The sequence below is a fragment of the Gambusia affinis genome, linkage group LG14 (genome assembly GCF_019740435.1).
Source record: "Gambusia affinis linkage group LG14, SWU_Gaff_1.0, whole genome shotgun sequence".
Taxonomy (NCBI): domain Eukaryota; kingdom Metazoa; phylum Chordata; class Actinopteri; order Cyprinodontiformes; family Poeciliidae; genus Gambusia; species Gambusia affinis.
Genome location: NC_057881.1, coordinates 4,649,664 through 4,674,279, shown reverse-complemented (window position 1 = coordinate 4,674,279; position 24,616 = coordinate 4,649,664). Strand labels below are relative to the sequence as shown.

Sequence of the window (24,616 nt, the reverse complement as noted above, 5' to 3'; positions counted from 1 at the left end):
AAAACACTACAGAATGTTGGTTTTGTCATAAAAGTCTTTCTCCATCAAGTGGCCTGTACTTGTTGATCTTATTGTTTTGCTCTAGATATGTTACTAAAATTGTGCAAAAGGTCAAAGCTTCGTTCTTTTTCCATTATTTCAGCCTGAAAGCAATCGAAGGGAGATTACACAAACCGTCCCTTTCCCTGTGAGTGCCTCACTTTCCCCCTCTCCCTGTGTGATCAGCTCAGTGCTGCAGACTGTGTTGGACTCCGGAGCGTCTGTCCGACCTGACGCACTCTTGTACCAAAGCGCAGCTGTCACCATTACTTCATGCTTATTGGCCCAATACCGAGAGAGGCAGAGGCTGAGCAAAGGCAAACAACGGGGGAGAGAGAAAGAGTCGGACCCCTGCGCTCTACTCCATCGATTTGCAGAGGTGCACCGAGAATCCTCTATCGGACGCTGGTGACGGATTTCTGAGGTTTTGGATTTTCTGGAATGCCAAAGGTGGATCCGCTGTTTGGAACATGATGCTGGGAAATTTGGTACGGTAAGACTGTCACAGTTTTGTGTGTGATTCCCATTTCGCTGTGTTTTAGTTCTCATGTGCATGTCCGAAGGTTTCCCAGCTCCCCCCACCCCTACAAAACCCTCCAAAACAGAGATAGCTCTGTTGGAGAATTGACATATCGACCTGCCTGCTCTTTACTGCCTCACATCAAGCAGAAACATTTTCTGGCTTTGCTTCAGCAGAAGGGGCAAATTACATAAGCCCTTCTTGGATGAATATGAATTATGGAGCAGGACTGACTGGCTGCTGTTGTTCTGAATCAAGCTGAGCAAGATGTGTGAGGGTGATGGATTGCTTCAGTGTTGCTTAATGTCAGCAACTACACAGATGTGTTTACCTGGGGGAGTTAAAGGTAAACACAAGCTGTAGGTTAATGTTTAGACGGTGGATGACCTCCTTTCCGTGTGCCACAGCGTGGGTTTGATCCGGATGAAACATTTATTTCATATTATTTATGTAGTAATTGTGATAATTAACAAGCAACATGACTATATGTGTCATCAAAAAGTTTTTATGGCCTTTTAAAATTAAACAGGCATAGAAGTTCACTTGTTAATTACTGTATGGTTGTTTTTTTTTTGTTTTTTTTTTTTTTTTTATTTTATATATTTTATGTATTTGTTTTTTATGTATTTAATAGGATGTAGCCTATATTAATTGTACCATCTATATCTTAAATGCCTTGTTATCAGTCAGCCTACAAGATTCACAAACATTGTATGCAATGTTTCCTAAAATTGAGGTCACAATGTCAACTAGGTCTTGAGATGCTTTTCAGTAATTAAAATAAATAACGATGATGATGGTGAAGCATGTTAATGCTATAAAGCAATAAAGCAATAATAGATGCTCAATTCAAATCAACTAAATTCAAACTTCATCCTAGTCCATAGTAGGTATAAAAAATAGAAAAGGGCAAAGAAGAGAGCGAAAAAGGTACAAGTTACATATTGGTTGTTGATTATGCCAGAGCTGTCTTTATATGGCCTAAACTTGTGTAGCGCTTTATCAAGTCCAAAGGACCCCAAAGCCTTTCACACTACATTCAGTCATTCACACATTCACACAGATAGTGATAAGCTACTGCATTACTGCCACAGCTGCCCTGGGGCAGCCTGACAGATGCGTGCATTTGTCTGTTTAGTAGAATTGCTGTTTGTGAATCAGAAGTTGTGAAATGTTGAAACCACTGATTAAAAACAATGATTTCTCAAACATTTTACAAGTGTCACTTCTGTAACTACCTAGTACGACTGTTGCTCGAGCCATTCTAAGTTGTGCCACAGAACTTGGATTTTTCAGCAATATTGACCTAAAAATCCAACATAGTTGTCTTCTATATGAAAACATCTGTCGATATCTATATCAAAAACTGTTCACAAATACCACACTGTACAATGTCCTCCAGTAATCACATTGGTAGAGTTTTGGAATTCATAAAAGGCTATTAAAATGTGCTGTTTTAATCTGTTTTGCTTATCATCGTTAGTCTGGTCACTGATCAGAAAAATACTTACAAATCCCACAGGTTTTTCAACTTGAACCAGGAACACAGATAAGTGCATGTCCTGGTAATTCTGTTGTCCACTTAAGTTTTCGCTGAAAGTTTTGAATGTTGTTCCACTCCAATTTTCTTTTGGGTATTTTCTGATGAAGAAAAAGCCAGTGTTCTTTAACAGATTTTTGGGCTGCATCACAGTTTATTTGTTTTTAATTACATAGCAGTACAAGTGGTACTTGTACCATTGCTTGAGAATAATGGAATTAAAGAAAGTCAGGGTTCTGTAATGGAAAAAGAGTATGGTTCTTAATAAAATAAATGTTCTTGCCCAATAGGATTTTAGTTGTTAGTCTCCTGGAGATGCATCTGTAACACATTTCCCAAGAAAATTTGTTCAAGCTGTGATTCCGCATCACTGAATCTGTAACTGTATCATTGTGTCTTAGTTCCTGAACTGAGAGTGTTCATTGTGTCCAGCATGTTGCTGGACCACTGGACTGATTCATCCTGAAGGAAGTTTTTTAAAACAGATAATGTGAGCACCAAATTGTAGCTTCAGTAAATCTGAACTTGCTCAGTTACGATGTCAGTATTACTGACTGCATAGGAGAAGGCGAGGTGTTTAAGATCTCTCTGAAAACTGTGATACAAACACAGTTTACAAATAGGCCATTTTACAAGTTTGCAAAGATTGCTTCCAATCAAAATCTCATTTAGTGAGACCTTGCAATACACAAAGAAACAAACAAACAAACAAATAAATAAATGTTGTTTGGTTTGCAAGTATCAGTTAGATAAGAACCTGTACACTTCACACAAAGCAAATTATGGCCATGTTACAGGCCAGGGGTTTAGTACCAAGTTCAAGTTGAGAACCTTTGCAAAAGTCCCAACTTTAGAGCAATAGCAAGAAATATAAAACAAATCTCAGCTTGCATGAGGAAGTGCCTTTCAAAAACTTAGTCTAAGCAACGCAAACATAAATATCAGATAATTTTAGTAAAAATTGATAATAAACTATAATCATGCTAATTTTGGTGCAAAAAACCTGTTAAACTAAGATTTTTACTGTTTGATGTTACCGCCAATGCTTGGTCTGTAATGTAAGTCAGACCAAATCTGGAACATATTTTCTTTTGCCTATGACATCTAATGCCTTCAAAGGAGTGCAGAACTTCATAATCCTCACTATTCATTCAAATAATTCCCATTTAAGAAAAATGTCCACAAATCATCATGCAACTAGGCCACTACTCACACAATAACAGCCATAACGATGAAGAAATAATGTCTTCAACCTGTATAAAATAACGTAGACTGAAAAAATATAATAATTTGTGTTTCCTGCAGATTGTGTTAGTGTTCTGTCTTTGGGGAACAGATGTCAGTAGAGCTCACATATTTGAAGCCACACGACCTGGAGATGGAGACAACATATCACCGGTCACTAAACGTAAGAACCAAAGTTTTCCGCTTATTCCCCCTATCTTCAAGATTATACTTTCATTAACCAAATTTTTGACTTGATATGTTTAATTTTATCACAGTACAAAAAAATTAAGTTCTCGTACCAATCAACAAAAAACTTGTTGCACTTGGTTTTTGAGCAGATGGTATTCATTTATTTTAAGCAGCCTAGCTGGCTCTTCTGCTCATTGCTCAGGAAAAGGAACAAAGTAAAAACATCACTCATGGATATTTGAAAATCATTTGAGTAAATAGTTCAGCTGAGCTAACACAATTTTGTGATGACTAGAACGGCAGCTGTTGTTTCTCATTATTTGTTTCTATCCCTTATAGTTGTATCAGAGTGGATCAGCACAGCAGGATCCTGTAAAGGGAGGTGCTTTGAGTTGGAGGTGGCAGATCCTCCAGGATGCAGATGTGACAATCTGTGTAAAACTTACCTCAGCTGCTGCTCAGACTTCGATGCTCACTGCCTGAAAACAGGTCAGTATTACACAGAATTACACATCCACTCTCACCCCTCCTTGTCATTTTTCCCTAACATCATTACAGCCAATAAGACAGAGGAAGGTTTTTATAATAAGATGTCTGACTGATGATTAATTTGGCTTCTTCTCTTAGCGGGGGGGTTTGAGTGTACACCTGATCGCTGTGGGGAGGAGAGGAATGAAGACCATGCCTGCCACTGTTCTGATGATTGCTTAGAAAAAGGAGACTGTTGTTCTAACTACAAATTCACATGCAAAGGTACATATACTTAAAATTTTTGCTCGTAAAACAGGATTTAATTTATTACTGATTCAGAGCAATTAAAAACTTTTGCTTGTCATTTCTCCTTCAGATGAGACTTCATGGTTAGAGGACAGCTGTGAAGAGATCAAGAGCCCTGAATGTCCTGCAGGGTAAAATTCATATGCTGAATATATTACATTGAACAGGTCAGGAGATTTTGACCTGGTCAGAAAGTGTTCTTTTAAATAAAATAATCTCAGTGTCAACTTTTAAATAAGTTGACACTGAGACAATAATGCTATTTAAATACAGGCAAAACATTTGTAGTTTATAAAGTTTATGAAAAAATATTGTATTGACTTAATTGCAATGGGTGCGGTATAATGGTGTTGGGGTTTGGAGTCGCTTTGGCAACACTTGGTGTTTGAAGATTTCTTTATTAATTTTACTGTTGTTTGATAATGATGCCAGTAGTCCTTAAATATTTGAAATGAAACCTGGAATATTTTCTTCTTTTACTTCTTCTCAGGTAGGCAGCCCTCCCATCTGACTCATTGTGTAATAATATTCAGCCGGGGTTAAGATTTAGTTTAGGCTTCCCGATGTTCATTGAAGCTACAGAGTCCAAAACAAAAGTCTTCAAGTTAAGACTTTTTCTGACCTGAGGATAAAATCAAATCAAGAGTATGCCAATGTTTGTGGTTTGGGCCAGGCAGAATGGAAAAAGTCCATACGGTTTAAAAATACCTTTGTCATCTAGGCAACACACATGAACATTAAAATAAAGACTTGCTCATATTTAGGCAGTGTATGCTAAGAAATCTGAAAAGTAATTTTTAAAACATCCTTCTTTTATTTGGGAGTCTCATAGGCTGCAATATGCAGCATTGATGGAGAGATACTCAGTTCAAATATACTCAGTTCTAAGCTGGTTAAAGAGGAGGACAAAAATAATTGCTTGCATTCTAGCTTATTGCATTTATTAAGTAAAGGACTCTTCCTTTCTGAGTGGCCTTTCAACTCATGTTGATACAGGGACCTGAGTCACAGTACATAATGACACTGTCTTACTAGCTTCAGCCAGTAGCTTACCAAGGTGTTCGGTTTCTTTTTTTTCTATTGTGTCAAACAAGAACGTAGTATGTTCAAGGTGAGGCCTTAAAGAAAAACTGCCACTTTTCATTTGATTTATTTTTGTACTTTACAGTTTCGTCCGTCCTCCTCTCATCATGCTGTCTGTTGATGGGTTCAGAGCCTCCTACATGAAGAAGAGCAAATATATCATCCCTAACTTACATAAACTCAGTATGCTTCTATTTTACTGTTTCTGGAAAAAAAAAAAAGTATTCTTGTTTTAATTTTCCATATTGGGAACAGCTTTGGTTGGTTTTTCTGTCTCATTCCCAAAGCAAATCATTTGTTTGTTTTAGGATCATGTGGTGTGTCTCCTCCATACATGCGACCTGTCTATCCATCAAAGACATTTCCAAATTTATACACCCTAGCCACAGTAAGTGATGTTCCGTAATGCTAAGTAAATTGTTTGAATATCTACTTAGCAAAACTCTTGTGGAATGGAAAGGCTGTTAATGAATACCTTCATGTTTGAAAGCTAAGTACAAACATATTGTATGTTTGTTTCTGTTCAGTTTACTTTTATGGTCTGTTCATGTTGTGACATTGATACAGGCCTGATTTTTACCTGCACTGACATAACACTGTGGGGTTTATCTGCAGGGTCTGTACCCAGAGTCCCATGGAATTGTGGGAAACACCATGCATGACCCAGTGTTCAATGCCACCTTCAGCCTACGCACAAGAGAAAAATTAAACCATCGCTGGTGGGGCGGACAACCAGTGAGTACAGTTTGCTTCAGGCAAACTGCTGCCCAAATGTCTCAAAGTCAACAATAATGATAAGTTGATTTATTACACCACAGACAATTAAGATGAAAGCCTGTTGTCATCATCTCCATTCAGAAGATGGATGGGATCAACTTGAACATTGAACATTCACCTTGAAGAACATTCAACTTCTTGAACATTCTTGAACATTGAAGAATGTTATTTAATCTAGACTCCAAATGCAGAGAAAAAAATAATAGTGCATCACTGCAAGATGGGTCAGCCACTTTGGGGATGGTTTATCATGACCTTAATCTCCATCATTGTCATCAGTATTGTAAAAGGAGTCCTGGGGCAATTGGTTTTATACCGGACTCTGACTGATCTTATGTATGTAGATCACAGTACAGTTTTTATGATGAAGATGAAGACCACTGATGTTTTACGGGATATTTCAGCAGATGCCTCTTTGGGCAGTAAAGTCTGCTCGATCAGTGCAAGCCTGACAAAAGTTCTAACAATGTTGGGTTCACCAGTTGGGTGATTTACCAGTCACCAGATTCTCCAAATAGTGATTGCATACATGTTTGCCATGTATGTGCTCATGTTACAATTTCCTTGTGTGAGTAGAGTATTGTGTTTTTGCCATCTTCTGTTTTGCAGATCTGGATTACTGCAGAGAAACAAGGAGTGAAAGCAGGGACTTTCTTCTGGCCGTGGTACATTAGTATAAAATGTTTTTGAATTGTTTCAAAAATCACTGTTTTTTTTAATACTATTTCCCTTCTTCAATCTGTTGTTTTTTTCCAGGGTGATTCCTCTTGAAAGAAGGATTTTGACCATTCTCCGTTGGCTGACACTTTCAGATGAAGAGAGGTATTTTCAACTCTTCTTCAGACGTTTGTGTAATTGAGTATCCTGTTATAATATTTTTTTCATTTTCAAATTATAGTTATTAAAGACTCATATTTATGGTAATTGACAGTTTTACTTGTTTGCCGCTTCCTTAAACTTTAAGCATTGCAATTTCAACCAGACAAGTAAAAAATAAAACTAGTTTCTAGAAGCAGAAGGATGTACCCCATTTAAACCTCTTCAAAAATCAAGGTTGCTTCTTTGACATCAAACATTCCTTACAGTTAAGTATGTGGAAAAGCTGAAGGACTTTGGAGTGTGTTTGGTTTTAGGTGGCAATACTAAAACTAGTTCTAGTCCAACATTTATTTGTAATTTAGCATTGAGAATCCTCTTAAAAATCAATAAGATATGATAAATTACATAAAATCAGTTGGGAGAGATGAAAGAAACTCAGGCTTGTTTAGCAAAGGGCTTCTTTTGTCTTATTGAACAGAAAATGGCCTCATATCAAATATAATATCCAATTAAGCACAATGAGTAATTGTGTTCCTCTTTAGGCCCTATGTTTATGCAGTCCACTCAGAGCAGCCGGATACCTTTGGCCATCGCCTTGGACCACTCAGCAGTGAGGTACGAAAGGATGATTCAGAAAGTGTCTCTGAAATAAGTTGTATAATTTATTTTTCTCAAATGGTTTAATCATGTTTTTGGTCCTCAGCTGGACAACCCTTTGAGAGAAATTGACAACATCATTGGTCAGCTAATGAATGGACTGAAGCAGATGAATCTGCACCGATGTGTCAATGTCATCATTGTAGGCGATCACGGTACTCCCTGACTTCCTTCTGATTTTGTTGTTATTGTTTATAAACGGACGTAACACAAATTAAATTTGATTGTACATTTTAAAAAATTTACAAGAGACTTGAATTAATTTTTTTAAATCCAAGAAGGAAAGCAATTTCTCAGTTTATTATCTTATTTGTAATAAGCTTGGGATGATTTATTAGTAACATAAACACAAACATGTGACATAATGTTTCTGACAGGTATGGAAGAGGCCCACTGTGACAGAACAGAGTTTCTCAGCAACTACCCTCTAAATCTCGACGATATCATGCTCATCCCTGGCTCCATTGGTAGAATTCGCCCCCGTGATCCTAAATCCACCACATGTAAGATTAGAATGATTGGATTTAAGTGTAGGTGTGAATTTAAAAAAAAAAAATGAAGTCAGTCTTCATCATCCCTCTTTTTTTTTTTTTCAGATGACCCAAAGGTTGTGGTTGGAAACCTTACTGTAAGTATGCCAACATAAGAGAATGATGTATCTGTGACTGACCACTATAAAACCAGGAGCAAGTGTCCTGTAGGGCATTTACAGATTCTGGAAGTGTGGATTTTAAGCTTTCTATTGATGTCAATCACACATAAATAAAAACTTAAGAGGATATGGCCATTTGAATGTTGCCACACTACTAAAAAGATGAAGGAATAAGCAACCATCTGAGTTTTCAAAAACCCCCAAACTTGATGAGCTTGTTCCTGGTTTTGCATCACATATTGAACTAAAGGATGGTGCATTTACTGAAGAAAAGTAAGTTCAAGATGTTCAACAGAAGGCTTTCTGTTTCAGTGTAAAATGCCTACTCAGCACTTTAGACCATACCTGAAGCACCATTTACCCAAGAGGCTTCACTACGCCAACAACCGCAGGATCGAGGATGTCCAGCTTTTGATGGAGAGGAAATGGCACATTGCTAAGTAACCTGACACAAAGTTATACTGCAATGTAGGAAGATGTTAAAGCTCCAAAAACTGGAGACTTTGTGCCAGATTTAGCATTTTAATCAAATATCTTGTAACATCTTGAATATTAAATATTAAATTTCATTCTGTGTTTCTGGATATTTCTATAAATCAGTTTTGCTTTAAAAAAAATGTTTTTCAGGAAACTGCCAGAAAAACCAAGATCTCGGTGCGGTTTCTTTGGTGACCATGGATTTGACAACAAGATAACAAGCATGAGGGTAATGAAGTATTATACTTTTTCTCCATTTTACACAATGCTCATAAAGATGTCAGGTAGAATTTTTGACCGTTGGAAGAAATGAAGTCATAGGTAACTGTGAGAGGGATGGCAAAATTGGAGAGAAATTGGTCGAGAAGTTCAACGTGTGCCTGTGTAGCTCGGATTAAAACTGTAGATCTAAATAAAACCAAATAAATCATAAATCACATTTTTGAGGAGTGTACTTTTGTGATTTGTACTTTCTCTCCTTGTATGCAGACAATCTTTATTGGCCATGGACCAAGTTTCAAATTCCAGAAACGTGTGCCAGAGTTTGACAATATAGAGCTATACAACGTCATGTGTGGTAAGAAAAAATTTCCCCTTTAATAAAGAGGATTGAACTTAGATTGTGAAAACAGTTAAAGGTTTTGTTTCACTGTTAAGTTCAGTGATAGAAACCCTTTGTTAGAGTCACAACAACTGAGCTGTTATTTTGATCTTTTCATTAGTGCCTTGTTAGATACAGCAGTATGTTCATTTGTGATTGGTTGATGTGTAGCACTTTAGAAAATATGATGACATGCATCATGAATAATTTTGCATGATAATTATTTGATTCTTATCTTAGATTTAACAAGACATTTCTAAGATAAACTTGCATTCCTAAATATTAGCATCAGGTGAATACTTTCATCCACTTATCAAATCTTCTAGTCCTTGTATTTGTCTCTGATGACAGACTTGTTGGGGTTGAAGCCAGCTCCTAACAATGGAACACATGGTAGCCTAAATGACATGCTGAAGGATCCGCCCTTCCTGCCCACCATGCCAGAGGAAGTAACACCTCCATCGCCAGCGTCTGACTCCAACCACGCAATGATTCACGATCTGGGGTGCAGCTGTGAGGATGAGGTTAGAAGAGGACTTTGGAAAGAAAAAATAAAAGAATAAATAAATAACTAAGTAAAAAGCAGTAACAATTCATGTAGTCAGTACTTTTAAAATGAGTTTCCATTTGCCTGTTCTTTCCTTCTCCCTCCAGAACAAGGTGGAGGAGATAATTGAAACTTTTACCCCTGCACCAGATGGTGCCTACGGTTACAGTGAGTTTCCTATCCTCTGCCAATCTAAAGTATGATAGTTATCAAAACATTCCTTGTGGAACAGTTGAGTGTGTGTATGTCCTGACAAACACTCATGTTATTTATTGTTACAAGGTAAAGCAAAAAAAAATAAAAAATATTGGGATATTTAAATTTAACCATGAATATCCAACAATATTTCCAGCAAAAACTCCAGTTATATTGATTAGTGATAAGACAATTTTTTTTTTATCACTGTAACTCATACTTGCTACCCTTTTTAACATATTTTTACAGTATTGAAATTATCTATGATTGCACTTTTTTCTGTGTAACACCAGCATATGTTCCATTACGAAAATGACAATATTCCACTGCATGATAGGGAACAGAAAACATTCATACCGTCGATTTCTTGCACAATGTTTGGGGATTTGTTGCACAACCTTTCATCAGCACATCTATGAAATCCTTCCCTGACTTTCTTTGATCTTTCAAAGTTTCAGGATGTCTTCGGATTGTTCAATGGCCGTCAAGTCAAGGTGACTGAGACATTGGCATTGTGACGCAAGAAACTGTCCACAGCATTACCTGAAAATACTGAAATAAATACTTGGTTAATAGAAGATAGAATGCATGAAAATTTGCTGGTGGATGGACTTTGTGCCCTGCCTCATGCAGTCAGTCAGTGAGTTACCCAGTTAGCCTCCAGGTTACCCCCATGGCACAAACCTTAGAGTTAGTAGATACTTGACTGCAGTTTCTTTTTTTATTCCCCCTCAAGACCACCTAAGATATCAGGAATAGATTATTCCGATAATTAAGTGAACAAATTATGATTTCCAAGTTAACCAAACATCTGTGATGTAATTTTATGTTTATATATTTGCAGACACCACCCATCTTCCATTTGGTCGCCCAGCGGTGATGTTCAATACTCAATACAGTCTACTTCATCATGTGGAATTTATCAGTGGATACAGCAAAGAGCTAGCCATGCCTCTCTGGACAGCATACACACTACCACGACAGGTACACGCACAAACACAAACACACACACCCACACCCACATGCACACACACACGCCCACCCACAGACTCCATAGCACTCTGTGCTCATAAAAGTTCTTTACAACCTCGGTAAATATCATATGTTGTGTGCAGATTGAAGCTATCAACAGAAGTTACTGATTAGAGTTTTGTGGCAGATTTCTGATCTATAAAGCTTTAGCATGACAATTTAAACTGACTTTGATTAAGCTGACAGCATTAAAAATAACTTTTACTAGTCTTCCTACCCTCATCAGTCATTCTGTTAGAGATCTGCTAACTGCAGCTCTTACTAACCTCCATAGTGGGTTTTTTTCTAACTACAAACCAAGAAATGTTTTTAGAAAAATGACTTGTGTTGGGCATGTGTGTCTTTGACAGTTTCTGCAAAGCTTTTACACAACAGTGGTGCATTAAAAATTTTTATTAGGGGACAAGCTGAACTTCATCAGATTAAATATTTTTTGTAAATGCCTACGAAGCAGGAATTAAGCAGACTTTTCATTAAACCCACATTTCTATTAAATCATGTTTTTCATTTGCTTGATGTTATGTTCCTATCTAAAATGTCACGATTTTATTACCTTTAAGTTACAAATCCTTATAACTAATAGAGCTAAAGGTTTTAAAACACTAGTCAACAGTATAATTATTCCATATGTTTAAAAATCTGTAATATTATGGTTAATTAAATAAGACTGTAGAATTAAAGAGATGCATTCTCTAGTTGACAGCCTTCATCTAATATGACAAATATGCCATTGTTCAGCCAATAAAAATCAAATCTAAATAGTCTATTGCAGTTATTTCCATGTCCTTTGCAATTATTTGAAGCACAAATTGCTATTTTGACAATTGCGCATTACCTGAACCATTTAATATTTAAGAAATACAACTATAACATTGTCTTAATTCTGTTTGGAGGCCATTTAGCATTGATGGCTATTGTGAACAGAATGTTTAGATGGTTTCTATCAGTTTAATTTTTTTAAAATTAGATACAGATTGTGCCACCTTAGGAGTAAAAATCTGTGTTGTCAGTATTGATGAAGGTCTGTATCGTGTCAAGATTGACCAGAGGAGGAACAAATATAAAAATGATCTATTATTGTTACTGGGTCTATTATCTTAAAACTAAAATATTGTAAAGATTGTCCCTTTTTTCACATTTTCTCTTAAAATAAAAAAAATATATATATTTTTGAGTACATTGCAGTTTAGCTTTGTGGAGCTCTTTATCCAGCTTTTATCCCCTTTCATCCAATTATGCTGCATTATAAAAAACAAATTAGTGTGTAGTAATAACGCATTGCAACAGTTTTTATGATTGATGTCCTGCTTGAGTCATGGCAGAACATGGAGGTAGCATAAATGTAATCATGAACTCCTACCACAGTGAACAGACACAGTGAACACATGTTTCCCTCATGTTTATGCAGACGTGTTGCAGGGATACAAGAAACATCTGCTCACTCCTTGGACATGCAGAAATACACACTTTCACACACAAATGTCTCTAAAAAGACTGAGACATGAATCCAGAAGTAACTGGTTGCTTTGTCACTGCCCTTGTCTGCTTTTAGCATTCTTTATGCTTCTCTCTCATACTTAGTGTCTTTTTTTTAACAGGAGGATTTGACTCCCATACCGGATGTTCCTCCTTCTGTTAACTGTATCCGAGTTGACCCAAGAATTTCTTCAGTTCACAGTCAGAGCTGCACAACCTACAAACAGAACAACCACGTCACTTATGGCTTCCTCTTTCCTCCAGGTAAAACTCCATGTTGTATAGTGCATTAGATTTTTCAACTCCTTCTTTGCAATTAAGGGGGGCTATTTAAAATACAAGCATTCAATGAGCAACAATATATTAAAATATTCTAAAAATGTTTTATGTCCACAGAACTAGCAACATCTCCAGAGTCAAGATATGATTCTTCGCTCATCACCAACACCGTTCCCATGTACCCCGCTTTCAAGAGTAAGTTAGAGTCTTAAAATGTGACAGTGAAAGATAAGATTAATGTAGCACTTTTGATTGCAGCAAGAATCAAAATGTGTTCATTTGTTACATGTGATATGCTTAGAATCTTACATGATTTCTAGTTTTAACAGTCTTTATAACTATGGAAGTTCTGTAAAAAAACAAGAAAAAAGTTTAGGAGAGAAAACTGGGATTTTTCATGTTCTTCGTCACGTGTCTTGTAACGACTCTTCAAAATGGTAGTGATAGGAGAACACTTCATCCGTGTAACAGGAATGGGTGTGAGCCTGATAAATTAGGAAAAAACAACTAGGAAATATTCATTTTCCAAAACCTGCCCATATCTACCATCAATGAAATCAATAAAAATGTAAAACTGAAACTGGGACTAACAAGGCTGGATGAGAGCTCACGTTTAATTTTTCACCACATACTGTATGCAAAACGTCATTGGGATTTTAACTGGGACTCTGTGTCTTTTTAATAATAAGTAGGAAAAATTAAGAGATGTGGGTCTCTACCTAATTGTGTAACAGAGGAAATGTATGTATCAAATTCAGCGGAATTTGAATTGCTGAGTTTGACAAAAGAAATGTTGTCTTTCCTTTTTAAGGCATGGTGGGTTTGAGTCTCCTCCTTTCCTTTGCATCAGTGACATTCATTGGTGTCACATGAGGCAGAAAGACAGAAAGGCGCTGACATCAGGTCTGAGTCAGGACATACTGATATCCATTGTTTATGAAGAGAGAGAGGACTTATCAGGACACAACACGGCCTCTGTCTTTGAACCACTGTCCAGTTCAGCCACAAATAATTTATTATAGACATCAGATCTGTTTGTGTGGAGGGGTGTGTTGATTCCACATCAGGGCAGTAAAATGTTTTTCTTTATTTTACTTGTCATTTAGGTGATATTTAGTGGTGTCACATAAAACAGAAAGAAAATTAGTGACATGAGGTCTGAGTGAGGACAGGCTGATACCCGCTGTTTTTGTGGGGAGAAAGCAGGTATCAGACTAAACACTGACTCTTTCGGAAATCCTGCCTTATGCACAGACAGATCATTTAACACTGTCATCAGATCTGAGTGTGTGAGTGTGTGTTGGGTCAGTGGGGTGTAATGGTTTTAGAGTTACTCTGCAAAACTGTTCAGTAATTCTAAATTTCAGTGCTCCCATCATGTGAAGTTGTAAATACACAGCTCCTCATTTGCAGTGTTATGTCTTTTTGTACAGTTAAATTGCAGATTTGATTTTGTAATGTTTAGCCATTAATCCTTGGGTGAGATTTTCTGACGGCTGTGGTTTCGAAACACTTAAATGATCGATGCTGTGAGATGTTTGATCAATACAAGTGAGGAACAAGTGGCTCCATGGATCATTCTGAAAACAAAAGACAAGTTTCATTGGTTAACCGTGAAAGAACGACATTTCCCTTTTACCAGATGTGGATTGTTGCTTTTACTTGAAGATGATTATATTGAGTAAAGTGATGCAACGCGTTACCACTCCTCTACCCAGTTCACTTTACTAAATTTAGAAAAAGCAGATTTTAATAAAACTTTTCTGTTCAACATGAAGGTTGATTTCTAAACACATGGTAAGTTGTTTTTGCTTTCATTTTGCTGTGTGCATACAGGAATATGGAGCTACCTTCAGGGGACGCTGCTGAGGCGTTACAGTGAAGAAAACAATGGTATTAATGTTCTCTCTGGGCCTATCTTCGACTACAACTACGACGGCCTTCGAGATACCACAGCGCAGATTAAAGAGTATGTTTTTCACCGCAGCTCCTAAATGTAACAAATGGAGTGGTGACAAACATCCTGTTTGAAAAGGATGAAATTGGGAAAATTTGCCAATTTGGGAGGAAAAATTTAATAATTACAAAAGCATATAAAGAATGAGAAGATTTCTAATTCAAAAAATCAGTTATAACTTACAGATCAATATAAAAAAAAATTAGGTCGGATCAAGACTTATGAATAAAATGAGAATACCTAAAACGCCAACAAAAAAGGAAGACATCATGCAGATTTTAACTAAAATACAAGGATTTGGGATGATCCTTAACGAATCATCCCAGATTTTGCAACTTCTGTTGGCTGATTACAGTTACCCTTTATATTCCTAAAAATACTTTCAGTTTCAAGCAAATTGCATGAATATTTGTCTATTTAATAACTTATGAAGTTAGATACTCTTTGTTTTGAGACCATACGTTCAAAATAGATGAACAAAAAAGTCAAAATTTTACAACCAGTAATCTGACTTTGGGTTTGGGTTTTTTCTTAAGATCTTCAGCGAATTCACCCCTCATTCCTACCCACTTCTACACCATTGTGACGAGCTGCCAGGAGATGAACCAGACAGTGGATGAGTGTGATGGGGCACTCAAGGTGTTTTCCTTCATCCTTCCTCACAGGCCAGACAACAGTGAAACCTGCAATGTAAGTTCAAAATAACACCAGCAGGTGGCAGCATTGCCCCTTGTGCTACATAAGTTTGCTTTGCTTGTTGACACGTGAAAATGAACAAAATCAACATGAATATTGCACTGGTTTACCAAAAATGTATTGTTTTGATACTTTATGGAATAAAGGCTTACTTAAAATTATGCAAAAAATTTTGTTCAAACTGTGGGAAATTTCATGGGTTTGTGCAGCTTTAGCAGAGTTCAATGAGTTTACTCAGGTTCATATTAAATTAGCAGAAACTATGATTTATATGTTGATTCACTCGATGTTTGATCCCAGGAATTCTCCCATGTAGCTCTTTGTGCAAAGCTAGTAGCATTGTGGAATTATGTCACATTTTGTTCTTCTTGGAATCCAGGATAGAACTAGTCTCTGCTTGTTTTTGTTTATGCAGACACTTCATTTTTATGCATGCTGTATGGCCTTTTATGCTGCCTTACATGTAGCACTGACACATTCTGCCAAACTCAAAAACTATTCTTAGCTCCACACAAGTTGAATTTTCACAAAATATTTGTATTGTCATCTACAGGGTAAATGTATGAGTATTATCTTATTGTTTATGACACATTTTGCTGAGTCCATGCCATGTGACTTAATAGTTGTTGCTGACATCGGGAGGTCAGATTTTGTGACTTTTGACAGATGCATTATCAGCGCTTTACTACCAGTGAGTTAATATATCATGTGCTCTATGAGTATCCTAACTTGATTATCATGTGAAAGAAACCACACAGATAAGCTACATCTGGTACAAAAATTCCTCATTTTTTTTAAAGTTGCTCTGTCAACAAAAATAAATTATGGTCCAAACTGACTTTCTTTTCTGTTAGTTTTTTTGGTGCTGTTACTTAAGTGTGGTTAAAGTCTATATCAACACATTGCAAGGTCTGAATTGAATTGTTGTCAAATTATTCCATTCTAATCCAGAAACCCCTGCAGTTATTTACGTGTTTTGAACCATGTAGCAAGTTTCCTTACACAATTGTCTACATTAAGCCCACACCATCTTCTCATTAATTAACCGACTTCACAGCCATTGGTGAGGAAAGGCACCCTTACAACATGATGCTGCCACCATCATGTTTCTCAGTGGGGATGGTGTGTTAAAGGTAATTTCCAGGAAGTTTTCTGCATTTCTGTGTGTGGTGCATTTTCAAGAAGTTCTGTTTTGTTCTTAGGGGACCCGAGGTCCCCAAAGAACCAGAATCATATTCTATTTGACCAGAGTCATATTCTGTTTTTCACAATAATGCACTGCTTTGTGTTGGTGGTAATATGAAATTTCAAGTAGACACGCAGAAGTTAGTGGTGGTGATGTGACAAAATGTGGAACCGGTCAGAGCAGGGTATTTTAAAGAGAGAGGAAGAAACAAGTAGTCTTGTTCTTCTTGTTTTCCTGATGACTTCACTTAGAAACAATTTCTTCAGTTAGATGCTCAGGTAGAATTTCTTAAACAAAAGTCACTGATAGTATTTTGACAAAAAGTGTGACTCATAGTAACGGTGTTGTATTAGAGTTCAGATAAGTTCGGTAATATTTTGTTTTCAAAAGTCTTTCCTGGTTTCTGTGGTGCTTAACATTTCTGTAGGTGGTGCACTTTCCTTTTAAATGTGCTGCTCCCTATTCAGATGTTACCAAAAAAAGCAAAGACCCTGAATCAAATCCTTTGCAGACCATGAGAACTTTATGACCACATAAAGTTCAAATTTTGTTTAGATGTGAGAAGAACAAAACTTTCAAAAACGAAAAACCCAAACTAGCAAAAAAAAAAAAAAGCTTGAAAACAGAAGAAAAAAAAAACACTCTACAAAGGGTGTCATAATATTGTACTTTCTCCATTATACTCTGTGACATTCATATAGAAATAAACAATTTTGAAAGAAAGAGGAATCCCCTTGATTCCCCCGGTGAGGTGAGGTAGACTAGTTTCTGGTTTCATCTTTGCCTGTAATCATATTTAGACTTTAATTTTAACTTGCTGTTTCATTTTGACATTACCACCTGGTTAATGTAGTTGCCAACAGCAATTCAGTATGCAAACATCCAACTACATCAGTGTTTATTATGCTAAATCATATAAAACAGGCAATCTCTTTAACTTTTCCTTCAAGAATTTATTTATGGTAGTGGCTTGAATCTTAAACTTTGCTGGTTTAGCCAAATGTGTAAACTTAAACTTCACAAAGTCATGCTGTTATTGGCAATTAAACTGGATCACACTTCATAAACTCTATTTTGGGCTTTATCCTCAAAGTGACAGAAGCATGGAGAAAAAAAGGAAGCATGACTATATATACATGTATATATGTCAGTATAAAGCTCTAAATATGTTAGTATTGATGTTCAGTTTGGTCCCACTTATTCAGTTTTACTTTCAATTAATCAGACTAAAGACTAAATGACATCAATGTATCAGGAAGGGAATTGTGGTTTTTCTCAACTATGGTTTGCCCGTGGCTACATTTTCAAGCTAACTAATGATACAATGGTTAAGTGTTTAGTACAGTTACGTGATATGATGACTGGACGCCCTGGGAATGTCCAGACGTTATATCATCTATGAAGGAAATTAGTTCTGTTTCCCAGAGATGAATTTGTTTTGGTGTGAAATATGCAACCGAACCCCGGAAAAGTAAAACACCTTTATCCCCAGTGAAGTATTTCTTGTCCCAACGTAGACTGAAAGGGCACTCTAAACAGAAGAAGCCATTTCAAAAAATACCTATTGAATATTGAAAAGTTTGTTTAGTCTGATTTATTGCCACATAGTGAGGGGAAAAATGGCTATGTGTAGTTTTATACAGCATATGTAAACATTTGGTTTAAACTTTAAACATGTAGGCTATTTTTAAATGATAATTTTCAGGATGAAAATGAAAAATGAAATCACAACTATTACATTTCATCACTGGTGAACTTCGAATCTGATCAAACATCAAGAAATTGATTCTGTGAGTCAAATTCTACATTGATTTTATTAGAAAATGCCCTGTGAGCCTTTTTCCATCAAGAAATGAAAACAGCACAAGGGTTTTTTAGCCTTTCACACACTTTGGCACTATAGAATAATGTTATTTCAACAACCTTCTGAGGAATTCACCCTACCTTGTACAAATTGTTTTCTCTGTCAGAAGACATATGCTTTGAGGCCCCTTACATGACTTCCAGTGAAGCCAAACAGCTTCTTTCCCTTGCAACATACCCCCCTTTGGCAAAAATACCAAAGAAAAGGATTCATACAGTTACATATTTTACCGTCAGACCATGTGTGTCACATCACCCACCACCACCCTGAACTAGTATAGCTGTTGATGAAATTTTTTTTGGTTCTCTGAATGTTCGACAACCCCTGTATGTACACACAGACCTACACATTTATAATCTCAACAGCAACCTTTAGAACAAGTAAGTGGACTGTCAATTATAGTTTACACTGAATTTACATTATAAGGAAGTGAAAGTGAGCTGTCTAAAGAGTAAAGGGCAAATGTAGAAGTTATGCTGACTGCGTCTCGCCCATTGACCGCTGGAGATGGGCACCAGCATTCCTCATGACCACACTAGGGATAAGCATATAGATCATGGGTCCCCAAAGTCGGTCCTTGAGGGCCGGCATCCTGCCTGTTTTAGTTCTGTCCCTGGTGGCACCAACAACCTTTTCAGCAATGTTTCAGTGTTCTTCTTAGACCTTCTAACGAGCCATCATTTGATCCAGGTGCGTTAAACCTAAAAATAGATCTGGTACTTATTGTTATTCTCGCAAAACAAATCTATGCCATCTATTTATATGTATATGTATAGGTGTGTGGTGGTGTCTAATATGTCCTGCATTTTTCTTTAGAAGATGGCTTCTGTTTATGTAGTTCAGTGGAAACATTGCACTATACTAATTGTTTATCCATCTTTGGTGTGTTATTGTGGGCAAATGATTTATGTTTCTCAGGTAAAGTCTCATATAACCAAAAGAAAACAATGTATCTTTAGAAATAATACACTAGAACTCTTCTCTGTTGGCATCGACAAAAGCAACAACTCTAAATTGAAGTTGTGTTCTGAATGTTGACATCACACAGCAACAATGAGTTGCCAAGTATTAAATGCCAAATTACTCCAGGGCCTCAATTATTTAATAGAGGTAGTCATATAAACTTATCTGGAATACTATTTCAAATAAGATAACATTATTTCATCTTATGTTCGTTATTTTTAAACAAGCAAGAAAAACTGTCTTCTAATTAATTATTTAAATAGGTCAAGTAAGAATGAAGGGCCGGTGCAACCTTAAGTGTAATACCAACGGTGGCTGTTATTCAACAAGAAGAGGCTAAATATGCTTGATACTTGTGTGAAGTGTTTTCCTGAATAATTATGATATTATTTCAGTCTTTTTTTTTCTTTTGATCAAAATGATGAGCGGTGTGCATTAATATGTATGAAGTGACTCACATAAAGTCAAGAGCGGAACATTGACATGAAAACTGTCATTCATATTGAAGTTATGGAGCCAAGTAGGGAGTATTAACAACGGCTGGCAACTGAATGTGGAGTCTGAGCCAATTCTTAAATGTCAAGTTTCCTAAGTAGATCCAGTTTGGGCTTATTTAAGTGAATACCAAAACTCTGTTGAGAGCTAAGGCAGAGCTCCAAGCTATGCCAAGCTGTGCCTCTCCACAGAAGTAATCATGACTTCTGTGGAAATGTCCAAATATACAAGAAAGGCGCTGCGTTGGGAAAACAGTGCTTTCCATCATCTTAGCTTTGACAATGATTGAACGTCTTGCGGCTCTTTGGTCCCTTTTATGTTTCTGGTCATTCCAGCTGTCTAATTGCTCCAGGTCATTTTCTGTGTTCCCAGAGAAAATAAGAGTTCTGATGAACGTTGCATGTATTTGGGTCAAGGAAAGTTTTGTAATCCTGGGAAATTGTTTGGTGCAAATTAGTCAGGAATATTAAACATGTTTTGAATAATTCCTTTCCAATGAAATGGAAGTTTGTCATTAGGGTATGTTGTTATCAACAGTTAATAACCCTTTTCTGACTTGTGTTTGCAGAGTGCTGAGGATGAGTCTCAGTGGGTTGGAGACCTGTTGAAGCACCATACGGCCCGGGTTCGAGATGTGGAGATCTTGACGGGCCTCGACTTGTACAGATCCACTAACCTCACCTACATCAGCACCTTGAGCCTCAAAACCTACTTGAACACCTTCGAGAGTGATGACTAGACAGACAGATAAAGATGCAGATGCACAGGATGTCATAAAAGCCATGTATTATATCTGTATGCTTGCTGGAAATTTTATACATACATTTTGCTCCAAAGGACCCATCTAGGAATTATTTTCACAGGGAAATACATTTCTGAAAATTAAAACAGTGTAAAAGAACTTTAGTAGAATTGTTGAAAACCATTAAAAAATTAGGGAAGCAGCTCAAGCGGAGATGCAGATTTTATTAATATAGCTATATTCTCTTACATACATAAAGCACTATAAGAGTGTATGTAGCTCTGTAAGTATAAATAATCTTTACCTATGAACGGCAATTGCATGCAGTCAGATATTAGAAAATATTTAATAGTTTTTGTTTTAAAAATTTGTAGATCATAGCAAGTTTATTGCAAGAATTAACCTGAAAAAACAAACTGGAATGTGGAATAAAAAATATGTATATGAAATGCTGAAGCAGAGTGTTAGTGTTTCCAGATCCAAGCTAAACCAAATATGCAAAATTAGCAGTGTTAAAACAGTCCTTTATAAATTCGAGGAATTTCTTTTTGGAGTACATGGCTTAAAGTTGTGCCACATATCACTTTTGACTATTATTCACTGTTCTCTAACATCATGAAATCTAAAGCTGAAGGTAGCAAGGTAAGAGCAAAGATAAGCTAAGCTAAGCAGCAAAATAGATGTTATCAAATATGCATTTTGTATGATAAATATGGAATTGCAGAGATACAATTATGGTGTTTCATAATACATGTTAATTATTGAAAACAGTAATACATGTCTAACCTGTGATCTATGTATGATTAAAAATATCCAGCTGTCAGCAGTGAGGATATACAGTATCTTAGTTAAAAACACTTTCCAAGTCTTTGAGTTAACCAAACTAGTGACCTCTTGTAAAAATACTATTCAATTAACATTTGCAAATACTTAAAAAAAATAATGGACACCTTGTTTATAACGCTTGAGGAATGCTAGAAGTTGATACATATAATTCAAAAAGTAGGTGATCTCATAATGTAGCCTGGTGACTAACTGTTTGCAGGTTTCAGTGTCAACTCATCTTTTTCTTTGTGTTTAACTTGCATAAATAGTTACATATATACAAAATAATCCAAAATATTACCAAAATATCCTTTACTGTGCATACTTAACATGTCTAGCATTGGGTTGGAAAAAAACCTCTTATCACAGATGTTGCGTTTGTGGATCTTTTTTCTTGTTTGTGATACAAAATGATTTATTTTTGCATAATTGAATATAATAATATGCACTAACAAAACCAACACTATTTGTGAACAAATGTTTTTTACATTGCATTGTTAAAAGAAAAACACCATTCTGTTAATTCCATCGTCACCGTAGTGTTCTTATCCGGTTCTGTTGTATTTGATCTTATTTTTCTAAAATAAGTTTATCTTAGTGTTTTTTGCACTGACATTAACAGCCAGTGGGTGAAATATAACTAATTCAGTGGAACAATGCAACTCCATTTAGCATTAGAATAGAAAGAAATAAAATCTTTTTTTCTTCCAGAACAACATTACTGCTTATGTTATTGAAGGAGATGCTGGGATTTTAAAAATAAATCTTTTGGATTAGACTCCACACAACAGAATCAATGAAACCACCTCACCACTTCAGTCAAATTTGTGATTATATTTTTATTTTTTCAAATTCTTTAGCATGCACGTTACTCTACAAAGTATCTTAAACATCATGCACATCAGTTTAAAGCATGTACATGTTTTCTTGGTCAGGATGAAGAATCTATAAATTCTAAATCACAAATAACTCAAACTCAGATGTTAGGTTGTGAAGCATCAGGCAACTTTTAAAAATTTTTAGTGTAATCAATGTTTGGCTTTTATTTAAACAGAGGTTGCTGTGGTGTGTTGCAGAGTTCACATTACTGTCTGAGAATAAGGACTGCTTAGTCTTTGACCCACGCAGTAAAAGATTTTTAGCATCAAAGCACTTGTCTGATGTTGCATTTGTTGACAGTTTTTTTTGTCTTTTAAACTCCCAGCATTCATACTCTTAACTCTGTACAGATAGAGTCCCAAATTGGGTTTTTTTTGCATTTATTTCCTTTATTTTTAAAGTATTGTATTCATGAGTTAATGTTCTTAACATACATAATCAGTAGAAGAGAAATACATGACTGACTTTTGAGAGCTTGTCAAGATGTAGACAGACCGATTTTTATTCCTCTAGTCCTTTAAATAAAAGCCATGTAGGTTATAAAATAATACTATAGTGAGTTGAACTTTGTTTTAAACTATGGTCAATTTATAACTCAACATGACACTTTGCAGTGCACATAAAGATGTGCAGTGATGGTGCTCATGTAAAAAAACACTACTAAAATCTCATTTGGTGTCCTGTTAACAAAGGGCATTTTGGTTCCACATCTTTTACCAGGTAAGTGCTATGGCTCTATGGTACATAAAGATTATGTTAATAAAACAATCCCATTTACTTTCTGTGTGCACTTTGTCATTGTAGGCACTTTTTTCACTTTACAGGAGTTAACTCCGTTAGTCTATCAGTAAAAATGAAAATAATAAGATCGCCTTTCTGTAAATAGGTGGATTGCCAGAAACATTAGAAATCTATTCCCTTACGGTCTTTGTTTATTCTTGATTTCTTTGAAGAACATTCCTTAAAATTTCTGTTAGTGTACTGTAACTAAAGCCCTGCGTCATTCACTGGTCTGGTTTCCAAACACATTTTTAGACCAACCCAAGATGAGGAAAGCTTTTGACTAAACGTTTCCCTGGTTTTTGACGTAACACTTCTGTGTGGAGTTGTTGAGGACACAGCTGTGGGCAAGATATAGAAAACATAATTTTTAAAGTGTAATAATAAGAGATAAATTATTTTCTTCTGGAATACTTTTATTAATTTCTGCAAACTCAGGCAATGACATACATTGAGATTGCTATGCATTTAAGCAATTTGAGAAGTCATTACTTTGTACACAGCATTTAAATTACCTTGAGGCACACTAGATTTATTTTATAGCAACATGTCAAACACAGTGCCTCTTTGTGTGCCATCATGGAAATTGAGATCACACAAACAAATCTAGTTTATGGGGCGTGCTGTGGTGGCTCAGGGGGTTAGCACACCCCACGTTTGGAGGCTTTAGTCCACGTCGCGGGTTCGACTCCCGGTTCCGGCGACCTTTGCCACATGTCTTCCTTCCTCTCCTAGCCCGCCTTCCTGTCTGCCTACTGTCACAAAAAATACGAGCCACTAGTGCCGCAAAAACTCTTCAGGGGAAAAAAAAAAAGAACTTTAGTTTATCTTTTGGAATAACTTCCAAATGCCTGAAGGTATGATAAGGGTATTCACACACAATTATATGTGCATATAAACAACATAGGAATTTCCAGCCATTATACTCTTATACTGTGTGTCTCACTGATTATATTCTGATGAATAATGTGAGTTTCAACCAAGAACAAAGGCAAAAGACTTTGTGAAGATGACTAAAACTGGTAAGAGAATTAAAGTTAACCAGTTACAGTGTTGTCTACATCATTTTCCTCTAAGATTCTCTAGACATTCTCCCCTGTACTTTTCATTCTGGAAATTTTGGTTTTAAACCACATTTGTAATATATTTTGTAAATGCATTTATTTTGGCTTTTTGCTTTTATATTACATGTATATTACAACACATTTATTTTATGACTGTTTCACAAAATGTGTTCCAGAAATCAAATTGATTTCCTTCACTTGCGAACAGTTTCCTCTATGATTGGTCACCATCTTCATAATCCACATTTTGCCATTGCTAGCCAGGAATGGAGAAACTG

General features: G+C 36.2%; 1 protein-coding gene across 1 annotated transcript; it reads left to right on the top strand.

Annotated features, from left to right (window-relative positions):
- The first annotated feature begins 241 nt into the window (after positions 1-241).
- Positions 242-23,271, top strand: LOC122844135 (ectonucleotide pyrophosphatase/phosphodiesterase family member 2). Its single transcript, XM_044139328.1, has 25 exons — positions 242-527; positions 3,405-3,507; positions 3,855-4,004; positions 4,143-4,268; positions 4,363-4,423; positions 5,461-5,558; positions 5,684-5,763; positions 5,991-6,110; positions 6,762-6,817; positions 6,909-6,974; positions 7,514-7,586; positions 7,675-7,783; positions 8,006-8,131; positions 8,225-8,256; positions 8,593-8,720; positions 8,908-8,986; positions 9,247-9,334; positions 9,710-9,882; positions 10,013-10,073; positions 10,945-11,084; positions 12,731-12,872; positions 13,005-13,082; positions 14,724-14,856; positions 15,381-15,534; positions 20,617-23,271. The coding sequence occupies exons 1-25, from the start codon at positions 510-512 to the stop codon at positions 20,785-20,787; spliced, it is 2,565 nt and encodes an 854-aa protein (XP_043995263.1). The 5' UTR covers positions 242-509; the 3' UTR covers positions 20,788-23,271.
- Positions 23,272-24,616: the final 1,345 nt, after the last annotated feature.

Bases quoted from the DNA above. Each gene is read 5' to 3' on its own strand.
- LOC122844135 (XM_044139328.1), top strand. The intron at 7,587-7,674 runs GTACGAAAGGAT...TTTGGTCCTCAG, and splicing joins TTGGACCACTCAGCAGTGAG to CTGGACAACCCTTTGAGAGA. The intron at 14,857-15,380 runs GTATGTTTTTCA...TTTTTTCTTAAG, and splicing joins ACCACAGCGCAGATTAAAGA to ATCTTCAGCGAATTCACCCC.